At 55.9% G+C, this 13802-nt stretch overlaps 1 protein-coding gene across 1 annotated transcript; it reads left to right on the forward strand.

The window, feature by feature from the left end:
* Positions 1-11183: 11183 nt before the first annotated feature.
* Positions 11184-13776, forward strand: LOC119089848 (disintegrin and metalloproteinase domain-containing protein 10-like). The gene is made up of 5 exons (XM_037212659.1): positions 11184-11268; positions 11634-11820; positions 12230-12411; positions 12702-12803; positions 13654-13776. The coding sequence occupies exons 2-5, from the start codon at positions 11697-11699 to the stop codon at positions 13774-13776; spliced, it is 531 nt and encodes a 176-aa protein (XP_037068554.1). The 5' UTR covers positions 11184-11268; positions 11634-11696.
* The last annotated feature ends 26 nt before the right edge of the window (positions 13777-13802 follow it).

A 13802-nucleotide genomic window follows, 5' to 3' on the forward strand; every position in this document is an offset into this window, starting at 1 on the left:
AAACTTGGGGCTGTGAGCTTCAGGCTCCAGCTTGCCATCTGTGGGAAGAAATTTAGCCAAATCTGGTGAGATACATGCGCTTAGGCGTATTTTGCGGGCAGGCTAGGTCATTTTTCACTTTTCGGCCCACCATCACATTTTGTGGAACCATGCCGCTGCTTCTGCTCGCAAGACACATTCCCGGAGTGTTGGCGCTCATAAAATTTGCCGATGTGAATGCCCACGCTAGGAAGACTACGTGAACTACGTTTAAAATGACCTACGCTCGGAAGACATACGCTTGGAAGCCATACGCCCTGAAGAAAAAATGCGAGGAGACCTACCAAAAACATACCGAAAAACCCATGCCTTGAAAACCATACTCCCGGAAACCTCTCCTTGATTACTTTCTTGCCATGTCCTTTTATCGGGTCAGAATATTCCAGTAGCAAGGGGCTGCGGCACACAGTAAGTGGCCAAAGGGGGTTAGGAATGTTGCTAGAGTTGAACACTAGTGATCACGAACATCCACATGTTTAAACTAATGCCCATTTGTCTACAGCTCTCCGCGTCCGTAAGGTCATTCCATAGTCCTGTCCTGTCCGGTCCATTCCCGTCCTTTCGCGTTCGGCCGTTACCACACCCAAGCTTTACCTTTTCGTTCCAACAACGGTCCGGTCTGCTCTGGCGCGGTTCGGCCCACTTCGTTGCATTCCGTCCAGATTCGAACTGAACCTCTCCAGCTCTTCAGGCCCAGCTCAACAATGTCTTGTCCGGTAACATCAGAAAGCCGGTAGACTGACCTATCCAGGTTTCTTTCCGTCTCAAGACCCCTCTGCGTCCACCTGGCCTATTTCGGTCACCTCGATCATTTCGGAACCCTGATCCTCTCAGGATCAGGGGCCCCTCAGAATTTGCTCAGAGGTCCTGAGTCACCCAGCCCCTTGATCGTTGCAAGAGCCTTTAAAACCCCAGCACTATTTAAAACTCTGGTTTATTGCACACAGCCTGTCAAACATACTCACAGCCATACAGAGACTGTCATGGTGCGATCATTGACACAGTTTATAGAGCAGCCGACAGTGCACACCGCTTGCTTATTGCACGCATCTAACATTCCAAACAGCATATTGGTTTCCGTTACTCTTGCTCCGTGCTCATGTGCTAGTTGTCCGTTCATTCTAAGAAATGGTCGTTCCCAAAATATTTTAACGTCATGCCAAGGAACAAAGTAGTGGAGTGGTGCACCCACTTTACCACATTGGTCACTGAAGGGGTGTGCAGCTGCCCGTCTTGCAAGCACGTATCTTGCATTTGAGTGATATCTGCGTTATTCTATATAGCAATGCTCACAATTATGTCGACGATGCGATTTCAAGAGATGGGACATGAATTTTTGCCCATTCATCACCAAATTGACTGTTAATCTTTCTGCCACGGAGCATTTTTGGGCGGTAGGTATATACTTATTTTATCCTGACAGGTGGAGATGCTTACACTTCAAAGAACACAAGATAGCTAGCGGCTCTTTTATTGGACGTTAATGGGTACATCTCCATGTCACAGCTAACCTTCCAGTGTCTCAGTATGGCATGGCCCCACCCATGTATGCCAAGATATATACGCACATTCCGGGGTGCTTTCTTCCAAACACATTACGGGTCAGTACGCACCGTCTGTGACCTGCGAAATCGTCGATTGTTCTTGTTGCCGTTTTGATACAAGGTTGCATGAATTATGAAGCTCCCATTCGCCGTTACGAGAAAACAACGTCATTTAATCCCCTGTCGCAATTCTCTTACGTTAAAAGTGGCTATTCTGGGGTCACTAGACGCTATATCTCGGCCCGGACTGGCAAGTTTTGACGTGTCATGCGAATGGCTGTTTAGTGTTGTGTTCCGTCCGCCCCCGCGCCTGCCAGGGCGGCTCGTGGTGGGTCGTGGAGATTGGCCCGGCCGGGGTCACGAGGTCATAGCTTGTGGCGCCACACGAGCAGTGACGCCGGGCGGGCGCGGTGCGAGCGTCAGAGTGTTTGGGCTGCGGACACGTGTCGAGAAGGTCTAGTTTGCTTCGGGTTCGGTACGTTAAAAGGAATACAAGTCTGATTTCCAGCGGACTATGTGGAATCGGAGCACGGAGAGAGGTGGAACACTACAGGCTGGCTTACTAAGGACTGTCATTGAAATGTAGAAACATGAAACAGAATAAGACGAGTGGACGGGTTATATATAATATATATATATATATATATATATATATATATATATATATATATATATATATATATATATATATAATTCGGCAAGCAGGCAAGCAACTGGCAGAAAACAGACGAATAAAAGGGCTGTAAATTGGCAATTAACAGGTGGAAGACGGGGAAAGAAACAGTCAGCAAACAGACAATAATCGACGAACAGGAAAATAAGCGGCAAATGGGCAAGCAAGCAAGGGTAGACACGCAAACAGAGAGGCAATAACAGTCAAAACGAAGACAAAAACCGATGGAAAGCAGAGAAATAACCACGAAAACACACAAAGCTTGGCAATGTTTAGAGCTTCTGTTCGAGTTTGTTTGTTTATTTAAAGTTTTAATGTTTTTTTGTTGTTGACATGCTCCGCAGCGATGGCGCGAAACTCTATGGGGTAAGTTGGGGTGGGGTGGGGTCAAACATGATGCTCACTTCGCATTTTTCCACACACCGCCATATGGCTGATGTTACATGCCTTGATTCTGAAGTGCGTTCGGCGGCAGCTCGAGCTGTTTAGCCTAACAGGTCAGGGCATCACTGTTCATATTGTCTTCGCGGGGAACTAAATGGCTTCGGTTGGTGAGGCACTGTGGGGCAGAGTCAGGTGAGGAAGATGAAGAGTGTCACGTTACATGCCGGCTCTTGGAAGGCTGTGATGAAATAAGATTATGAGAGATTGTGATAAGATCTACGAGAGGCTAAGATATGACCGATGAGACCTTCATGATGAGACCTATGAGAGTTAAAGATACCCTAAATCTGCATATTCCGGTGCATCGTTAGGTTTGTCAAATATTTGATCCCAAACATTGGAATGGATGGATGTCTGGGATCAAAGCTCACGCTGAACAGTGCTTGCTGTGCGAGCCCGTACTCTTACCGCCCGATCGTGAAATTTCTGGTCAGCGACTTAATTTGGCGGCGAAAACGTACCGCAACGTTCTGCTCTGTCTATTCTGTCCTGTTACATCACTTGACCTTTAGCGCGGTCGCTTCCACTGACCGCGAGTCATACTGGTCAAGGGCAAGCCGAAGCAGCTGTGCTGTGTACAAGTTGGTGCGTATATAACGATATACATATATATATATATATATATATATATATATATATCTATATGTATATATATATATATATATATATATATATATATAAATACGCACAATCTATGTTTTGTCTGTATACATAGACGAAAACTTACGCTCTAGTAACGATGCACATCCGCGAATGGAACCCTCTAATTACTAAACAAACAAATGCGCGTGGAACCTTCTATCAGCATGGAGGGCCAACATTAGGACAGAGAGCATCGGAACGCTGAGTATTTTGCGTGTTGCTGATGAACGTTGTTGCTTGTCAGTGATGGGCATGGGCAATGCGTGAATGCTTATGTCTATTGTGATATGTAAATATACGTATTTGTGCTGCACCCATACGAACATCAACAAAAAGCTAAAGCTAAAGAAGCTAAATCATCAGATTTATTGAGAAAATATCCTGAAAGGTCATCAATGCTGAGTCCACCGATTTTAAGAAAACATGCGTAAGGAAAAGGATGCTTCCTAAATACATACATATATATATATATATATATATATATATATATATATATATATATAAGCTTGCGTTATGTTAGCCACGAGGCTCATGGTAAGTCCGCTGTGGACCGGGCAGATGGTCCACCGAACTGGCGAGCATCTTATGCCCAAATGAACCGTTAAAACTGTGCTCCGAAGAGCCAACTATTTTTTGTTTTGTCGAGGGACGAGCCCTTTAATGGGAGTCTAACGTGGTGTGACTCGCCTCTACAGGCATACGTCCTCAGAATTCAGGCAGTAGTTTAGCGACTAATCAGTCTTTACCACACCGTGTGTTGTATTGTTTTAACTGATTTGCTGCTCTGTATTTCTATTCAGTGGTTCCTACACCCCGTGGATTCCTGATGTTTGCCTTATATGTGCGGACCTTATGTCACTGGGATGAATACTTACACACATATTTTGGTGTGGTGAAGTAAAACGCCCTTCCAGTGGTGTTGAAATCCGATTTCCTCTTCTGTAATACGCAGGATTCAGTATCGTTGATATGCAAAATGGAAGAATTACCCTGAAACCACTCTGTCATCCTGCCAAGACCACAAGGAAGAAGAGCAATGAAGTCCAATAGTGGATCATGCATGTTTTATTTTTATGGCGGCAGCAGTCACAGGTCAGTAATGGCAGCGGCATTGACACGTCAAAACCCACCGCATTTGCTGACAGCTCAGACTGCCCTAAACATCTGCCTACATCACCGATGATCGCCGCCTGTTAGACTTGCAATTGCAGACGCGATTTGCCACGTCTTATTCTATCTGCTATATATCGTTAATACATTAGTCCGATATTGGCCAACAGAGAAAAGGCTCGTGGTACTCTGAATTGTGCATATCGTCAAAGTTGGGGTCACCACTCACTTAATATTCCGCTGAATCTTGGGTCGCCGCTTTATTCTACCGCTCGTCTGTTCGCATGGTCCTACTCATGTCCATCCATTTGTCGACTGCAACACGTCTCACGTGCTTGCCACAGCCGGCCGCGCGGCGCCATTCGTGCAGCGGTTTGAGTACCTGGCGTACGCGCGAGCACGAGCGGCGGCCGGCGGCGCGCGGGCCGGAGCGGGCGACGCCACCACCGCTGACGCTCAACTTCACGGCTCTGGGCCGCGAGTTTCGGCTGCTGCTGACCGCCGACCGGACGACGATCCCGCCCGAGCTGCTGACCGACGGCCCGGCCGGCGTCACGCTCTACCAGGGCAGCGTGCACGGTGAGGGGAGTCGCCAGAGCAGAGCACACGGTGATGACCTGTACCGCGGTAGAGCACACGGCGATGGGCTGCATCGGGGCGGGGCACACGGTGATGGGTTGCATCAGGGTGGGGCACACCATGATGAGCTGTGCTGGGGTGGAGCACACGGTGATGGGCTGTACCGGGGCGGGGCACACGGTGATGGGCTGTATCGGGGTGGGGCACGGCGGTGATCTGTACCGGGGCGGGGCACACGGTGGTGAGCTGTACCGGGGCGGGGCACACGGCGGTGAGCTGTACCGGGGCGGGGCACACGGTGGTGAGCTGTACCGGGGCGGGGCACACGGTGGTGAGCTGTACCGGGGCGGGGCACACGGTGGTGAGCTGTACCGGGGCGGGGCACACGGTGGTGAGCTGTACCGGGGCGGGGCACACGGTTGATGGGTTGCATCAGGGTGGGGCACACCGTGATGAGCTGTGCTGGGGTGGAGCACACGGTGGTGAGCTGTACCGGGGCGGGGCACACGGTGATGGGCTGTATCGGGGTGGGGCACGGCGGTGAGCTGTACCGGGGCGGGGCACACGGTGGTGAGCTGTACCGGGGCGGGGCACACGGTGGTGAGCTGTACCGGGGCGGGGCACACGGTGGTGAGCTGTACCGGGGCGGGGCACACGGCGGTGAGCTGTACCGGGGCGGGGCACACGGCGGTGAGCTGTACCGGGGCGGGGCACACGGTGGTGAGCTGTACCGGGGCGGGGCACACGGTGGTGAGCTGTACCGGGGCGGGGCACACGGTGGTGAGCTGTACCGGGGCGGGGCACACGGCGGTGAGCTGTACCGGGGCGGGGCACACGGCGGTGAGCTGTACCGGGGCGGGGCACACGGTGGTGAGCTGTACCGGGGCGGGGCACACGGTGGTGAGCTGTACCGGGGCGGGGCACACGGTGGTGAGCTGTACCGGGGCGGGGCACACGGCGGTGAGCTGTGCCGGGGCGGGGCACACGGCGGTGAGCTGTACCGGGGCGGGGCACACGGTGGTGAGCTGTACCGGGGCGGGGCACACGGTGGTGAGCTGTACCGGGGCGGGGCACACGGTGGTGAGCTGTACCGGGGCGGGGCACACGGTGGTGAGCTGTACCGGGGCGGGGCACACGGTGGTGAGCTGTACCGGGGCGGGGCACACGGTGGTGAGCTGTACCGGGGCGGGGCACACGGCGGTGAGCTGTACCGGGGCGGGGCACACGGCGGTGAGCTGTACCGGGGCGGGGCACACGGTGGTGAGCTGTACCGGGGCGGGGCACACGGTGGTGAGCTGTACCGGGGCGGGGCACACGGTGGTGAGCTGTACCGGGGCGGGGCACACGGTGATGGCTGCATCGGGTGGGGCGCGCCATGATGAGCTGTACCGGGGTGGAGCACACAGTAATGACCTAAACCGGGGTGGAGCACACGGTGATAAACTGTACCACGGTAGAGCACACGGTGGTGGGCTGTATCGGGGTGGAGCACACGGTGATTAGCTGTACCGCGGTAGAACACACGGTGGTGGGCTGTATCGGGGTGGAGCACACGGTGATTAGCTGTACCGCGGTAGAACACACGGTGATGGGCTGTATCGGGGTGGAGCACGCGTACCGGGGTGGAGCACACGGCAATGAGCTGTACCGGCGTGGAGCACACGATGGCGGGGTGTACCGGGGTGAAGCACGCGGCGATGGGCTGTATTAGGTTGGAGCACACGGTGGTGAGCTATACCGGTGTGGAGCATACGGTGATGAGCTGTACCGGGAGGAGCACACGGCAATGAGCTGCACCGGGGTGGAGCACACGGTGATGAGCTGTACCGGGGTGAAGCACACGGCGATGAGCTGTGCCGGGGTGGAGCACACGGCGATGAGCTGTGCCGGGGTGGGACATACGGTGATGAGCTGTAAGGCGGCGGAGCACACAATGCGGGGCTATCTAGACCAGACGCACAACGCAGTTCTGTTCTAGGGTATGATGCACGGTGGGGAGAAGAGGGGGGGGGGGGGAGGAGTTTCCACGGGAGCCAGGTGCAGGGTAAGTGACTACACTAGTGCTCGACTCACGTTGCGGGGCTATGCCAGGGCGGACTGTGCGACATGAGTCGTGCGACGGTTTGGTACGCCGTGCGGAGCGTTGGCAGGGCCGTGTGCACGGCTAGTGGCTGTGCCGGAGCTGCGCACATGCACCGAGAGGCACTGACAGTGGCGGCTATGGGTGAAGCCCCTCTTTAGAACTTGAGGCAGGAATATTGCAGTTAGTTAAGCGTTTGTTTTTGTCTGTTGTTAACATGACAGAAGCAGTGACAGAAATGAGCCTTGCGTCGCTTTTGTCGAAGTTCGGGGAGAGAAGCGTCGAAGCTGGAGATCGCCACACTGTCGCGACTCGTCCCCCTGGAGGTGTTGGCGTTAACATCGCCAATGGGGCCCATGTAAGGCTAGCTATTCACCGGCACCAGTCACTGCCCGTGCATCACTGCAGGCCACCCGGACTCGTTCGTGTTCGGCTCGGTGCGAGACGGCGTGTTCGAGGGCGCGCTGGTGGTGCCGCCCGTCACCTATTACGTGGAGCCGGCGCAGGTGTTCGGCGGCGCCCGGCCGGCGGCCGCACACTCGGTCATATACTCCAGCCAGGACGTGAGGTTCCCCAACGGTGAGACCGATCACGCTGGCTGTGGGTGGGGCAGCATCTCGCGGAGGGCACGGTGCGATTCGGTCGATAGCTTTTAGACTTGGTGGGCTGCCGTAGACTCCAGTGTAATGCTGGTGTGTGCTGCCAGATGCGTGTTGTATGTGCCTGCATGCCATACAAAGATGACACCTCAAACCACCAGTCTGTCAAGTTCACCTGCAGTGATCTGAGAGATAAGAATGCTTAGATATGAGGCGAGATCAAATTCAAAACTGGGATACAAGACGGTAGCGTGCCTGACATCGTTGGAAATGTTTTTGTCCGAAAAGTGTGTAAGCAAATTAATTTATCGATAATTCAAACTTTCCGGGCTTCTTTTCAGGCTCAGGTTGTGGGTTTCGAGATCACCTTCATCGCGATGTCACACAGCCAGGCCACTCCAGCCATCGCCCAGTGAGTGACGTGTATCCCGACCAGGTGGTCAGTTAACACCGACGACTCTCTCTCTCTAAAGCTCGCTGTCGATACAATGGCCGTCACGATGCGTCGTTAAAGCGCAGTCTCAAACGGAGCACACCGGTATATAGGTGCGGCTTATTTTTCGTTGAAAATGTTAACGATGTGTCTTCTTTTAAGCGCCACAGGAAGCGTCTCGCCGCTCGGTTAACAGGGCATCGCACCTCGCGAACCGGGCTTCAGCCGGGACAGGGCCGGGCGCGTGTGGCCGCTGCTGGACCCTGCTGCGCTTGCTCGCAGACGGAGGCGGCGGAGGCGGCAGAGGCCGGCCGCCGCCGCCGGTTCCTGACGAGCCGCTTCAGCCCGGCTCCGAACGCCAACCCGAACAAGGACCAGGCGGGCGTGTGCACCATGGCCATCGAGACCGACCCCATGCTCTGGAAATACGTCATCGACAAGGTGACCGGCCTGGGCGCCGGCGCTGGCTGGCTGGTGCAGACAGCACCGCTGCTGCTGCTGCTTGTGTCGGGCCAGACCGTGGCTGGTGCCCAACTGGTTTGGACTTGCGGTGGCGATTCTTTTTAAGTAACGCAGAAGTTTCCCTGAATGACGGCGTTCCTTGAGCACAGCATCGTCCCGCCGGGAACTGTTTGGTCCCGACGCAGAGAACGGTCTCAACCCATTTGACCGGCTACTGGGTGTGTCATAACCAGGGGTGTCACTTTCGGATTCGGCTGGTGGGCGGAGCCAATATGGGTGACTTGACATACCCCCAAATCCTAATTTCTCACGGATTTTTACCACCGTAAATTACGCCCCTCACGCGAGTGGAAAATATTGGGTCCGTTTCAAAATTGCTTTGTGTTGAGGTATAAGTGAAGCCGATGAAATATTGCTGATAATGATAATATCGACAGGGATGTATTCAGGTACCTACTGTACCGGCAGATAAGACACTTGCATTTCATTGACCCAGTACTCCCTTTTTGCTCACGTGCTTCTTGGGGTGAGCCCAGAAGAGCATTGAGGGGTTTGAGTCAGCATTAGGAGGGTCTCAGTCCCCCGGAAGTAGACAAGTGACACCCCTGGTGGTAACTTCACGCGTATGTATAACTGGCTGCCAAAAGGCCTTGTTTCGTTGTGCGACATGACGGAGGGGGGGGGGGGAAGGAGGGGAGGTTGGCGCCGCCCAAGCACGTCGCCCCGCCATCCGACCGCCTCGCGCCGCCCGGCAGTTCGATGGGGACGCCCGTCGGAGCCGCGACTACCTCATCAGCCTGATCGGCTCGCACATGGTGTACATCAACCATCTGTACGCCGCCCTGCAGTTCAACGGCGTGTACCAGCACGAGGGCCTGCAGTTCCAGCTGCAGAAGCTGCTGGTGCGCGTCTCCGCCGGCTCGGCCGGTCGCCACCGTCTGGCCAACCCGACAGTGTACCGTGATGGCGATGCGTTGGTCTGCCGCACACGCGACAGAAAACAGTGTTTGACGAGATTGGAATCTGCCTTTGGTCTGGGCATTGGCACGTTTATTTTGAGTTAATGCAGGCGTGAGCTTATCTGTGGTCTCGTTCGAGCTGCCGCCGCCATGCCTGTCTCTCCGCTCGTCGGTCGAGGTTCAGCAACTTGGCCTGCCCCTCCCTCCTCTCAGATCATCGACCGCCCCGCTGCTCCCCAGTCCAGACCCAACACCTCGGCCCGTCCCTCCCTCCCCTCAGATCACTGACCGCCCCGCTGCTCCCCAGTCCAGACTCAATACCTCGGCCCGTCCCTCCCTCCCCTCAGATCACTGACCGCCCCGCTGCTCCCCAGTCCAGACTCAATACCTCGGCCCGTCCCTCCCTCCCCTCAGATCACTGACCGCCCCGCTGCTCCCCAGTCCAGACCCAACACCCTCGGCCCGTCCCTCCCTCCCCTCAGATCAGTGACCGCCCCGCTGCTCCCCAGTCCAGACCCAACACCTCGGTCCATCTCTCCCTCCCCCCAGATTACCGACGAGAAGACGTGCGCCGCGGGCTATAAGGGTGAGCCGAGCCGATTTTGCCCCGACAAACGTCGACTTCAAGGACTACCTGAACCTGCAGTCAATGGGCGACCACCGCGAGTTCTGTCTGGCCTTCGCCTTCACTTACCGCGACTTCACCGAGAGCGTCATGGGCTTTGCTTGGAAAGGCAGCCAGGACATCAAGGGTACGCTCTTGGAGCTTCGGCGTTTGCTTTATACGCCGCGCCCCGCAGGCCACGCGCTCCACTCGGAAGCCGAAGGTGCGAAAGCTGCGAGCTTCACCTGAATGCGTGAAACCCTCTCATCTGAGAGTCTTCTGTGGCGAAGCGCTTGTTTGGGATGTCAGAGTAGCTGGGCATGGAGGCGGGCATTTGGGAACGCTGTGGGGTGTTTGTGTGTGCTTGATCATCTATGTATGACGAAGGACGTCACCGCTATAGTGGCACTGATTTGGTCACTCTCCTGGATTGAGATCTACCATGTTCTGCGAAACGGACCATTGTTTTCACTGGAACAATGTGCTGGTGTACTTAAGATGGTTTCCACACTGCTGATTTGGCGTACCAGGCGTCTACTCGCGACGCAACGTCTAACACAGAATGCTACGAGGCCCGTGCCCTGCTTGTCGGCCCCCGCGCGTCTGCTACATGCTCTCTGGCTCACGTCATCGTCCTGACGCCCGGAGTATGTCGATGTACTCTGGACTCGCGGGTGCGAGATCGCGTCGCATGGATCAGTTATTGGACGCGCCAGTTGTGGGCTCACACGCCGGTCGTCTGTGGGATCGGCGTGGGAACCCGGCTGCTCAGTTTTACGATTTCATGGTTCCCATTCAAGCTTAGAAGTGGCGACCAGTGGTGGTTCTGTGTGTCTTCCTTTCTACAGTTCCACGGGGCCGGCGCCCCTGTGGCGCCCAGTTACGTGAGCTGACGCGGTTCTCCGTCTCTCGCAGACAAGTTCTCGGGCGTGTGCGGTAAGTCGGGCGTCAAGATGATGATGAAGGACGGCACAATGCAGAAGGTGCGCCTCATCAAAAACTGCGGAATCGTCTCCATCCTCAACTACAACGAGCGCGTGCCGCCCATCGTGTCGCACCTGACGTTTGCGCACGAGATCGGCCACACGCTCGGCTCCTCGGTCAGTCCCCTTGCACCTGTCTCCTGGTCCGGTCCGACACTAGACACAGGCGGCCTGTGCTCTGACGGACACGGCGTGAGGCTCCCGCGAGTGAACACGTACGGATGTTACAGATGGAGCCCGTCGGAGATATGCACATCGGCATACCTGCTCCCGATGTTTTTCTCTAATCTTGCCGTCCAGTTGAGAGCTTCAAGCTAAAATGTTTCCCATTTATTCGTTCCTACCTGTTTTATCTTGCTTGCTTCTGCTGCTTCGCGCCTCTAAGCCTCTCAATTCATTTGGAGTGACGACCGGCCCCTGTGCTGTGGTGCCCAGACGACCTCGGCGTCCAACTCGCCTCCCCGTCCCCCGCGTGCCAACAGCACGACCTGCCGGAGAACAACAAGCCCGAGTGCGTGCCGGGCGGCTTCAACGGCAACTTCATCATGTACCCGTACTCGGTGTCGGGCTACGACCCCAACAACTCGCGCTTCTCGCCGTGCAGCCACCGGCTCATCTCGCGCGTGCTGGACATCATCGCGGAGGGCAAGCGGCGGCAGTGCTTCATCTGTGAGCCGCCCCGGGCCCAGGGGCGGACGCTGCGGCGTGGTGGCGTGGAATGCTGCAGATTTCCCATGCGGTGACTGGTGTAGATATTGGGCGACTTTCGCAGCGGTGTCTGAGCTGGTGCTGCAGGCGTCGCTTACAGGAGAGTGCAGCCGTATTGAACGTATTGAAATCACTGGCCGATCATGGCGGTGCTGTTGTGATTCTCCGGATTTGGAAATGTGGATGTCTGTGACTATCATCCAGCGCTCTGTCCCCAGCAGCAGGAGCCGTCCGTTCTCTCATGAGGGCCACAGTGTCCATGGCCCTCGCCTAGACGTCCTCCCCGAGGGAATCAGAGTCCACGCCTGCCCGTCCCCAGCCGCTGCGTGCGCCGCCAGCGTCTGACGCATGGCCGCCGGCTCGTCCCCAGCCACCGTGCCCAGCTACTGCGGGAACCGGGTGCGCGAGCCCGGCGAGGAGTGCGACTGCGGCTTCTCGGCCGACATCTGCTCGGACCGCTGCTGCTACCCCCGGCTGCTCACCGACGCCGACCGTGATGCGAACCGCTCGGCGGCCGGCTGCGCGCGCCGCGCCGACACCCAGTGCAGGTCGGTAGGGACGCGCTCCAGTGCGCGGGGCGCCAGAGCTCCAATGTCACCGTGTCTTATGGGCGCCATATGACCATTGAAGTCGGTGCGCCCCGAAGCCCAAATCATCATCACCGTGCCTTATGAGGATCATGCCACGAGAACTGAAGACCATAAGCTCGGCCTCCAGAGCCGAGCGCGCGCCGCGGACTAAGGAGCACCTGTGTGCGATGCCGCAGCGCCAGCGAGGGTCCCTGCTGCCAGCCGGACACGTGCCGACTGGTGCCGGCCTCCGTGGCGCGCACGTGTCGGCAGGAGACCGACTGTCAGCTGCGCTCCACGTGCAACGGCTCCAGCTCCACCTGCCCACCGCCGGCACACAAACCCAACATGACCGAGTGCCAGAAGGGCTCCAAGGCAAGGCTCGCGACGTGGAAAGTGACCTGTCTGTCCGTCTTTGCTGTCCAAAGGTAAAACTCCATGTGCTTATTTGTGGCGATTTTGAGTGTTTGATGCCACTTGATTCGCCTTCTCAAGCTGAATTCAATTATTGAAGCCATGAGGTGAAATTTTCACAAACTTAGCCATTTCTTTGGCTAAAAGCCTGTGCAAATTTCAAAGAATGGCTTAGGTAACGGAACTTGAATTGTAAAGATCAATCAAATAACATCAAAAGCGCCAAATTACCAAAAAACAAACATACGAGATTTTGCCTTTGGACGGCAGAGTGCCCCGGGCTGCTGAAGGCGAGATGACAGCTAGGGATGGCCTGGTGCAGTACCCGAACGTGTAACGGATGACGTGGTTCTTGGGGTTTCGTGTGAGAGCCGCCTGCTCGGAAAGCAGAGGAGCTGTTGCACACAGCTGTTCAGTTCAATCTGCAAGTGCTGTTGGCAAGCACCGTTCGTCTCCCCTAGACTCGCAACTGCTTTACGGTGCTTCGTTCGTCTGGAGAGCTCAGCATGCTTAGTATGAAGACCTTATGACCGTCCGCCACTGCTGACGTGATGACCGTCCGGCACTGCTGGCTAATGACCTTCCGTCACTAATGAACTAATGGCTGTCCACCACTGGCGACCTGACAACCGTCCGCCACTGATGACCTGATGACTGTCCGCCGCTGGTGATCTGATGACTGTCCGCCGCTGGTGATCTGATGACAGTCTGCGAGTGGTAACCTGATGACCGCCCGTCTCCGATAACCTGACCACCGTTTGCCACTGATGACCTGATGACCGTCCGTCACTGATGACCTGATGACCGGCAGGTCTGCATCGCTGGCCTCTGTCAGGCGTCCGTTTGTGTCAAGACAGGGCTGATCGACTGTGCCCTCACCTCTAACGACACCCAGGTCAGCGGCGTAGAAGCGTTCCCCTGCTGGGGCGCTTGAGGTTCTATTAGGTTACGCTGATGTTG

The sequence above is a fragment of the Pollicipes pollicipes genome, unplaced genomic scaffold (genome assembly GCF_011947565.3).
Source record: "Pollicipes pollicipes isolate AB1234 unplaced genomic scaffold, Ppol_2.1 Scaffold_3087;HRSCAF=3621_pilon_pilon_pilon, whole genome shotgun sequence".
Lineage (NCBI taxonomy): Eukaryota > Metazoa > Arthropoda > Thecostraca > Pollicipedomorpha > Pollicipedidae > Pollicipes > Pollicipes pollicipes.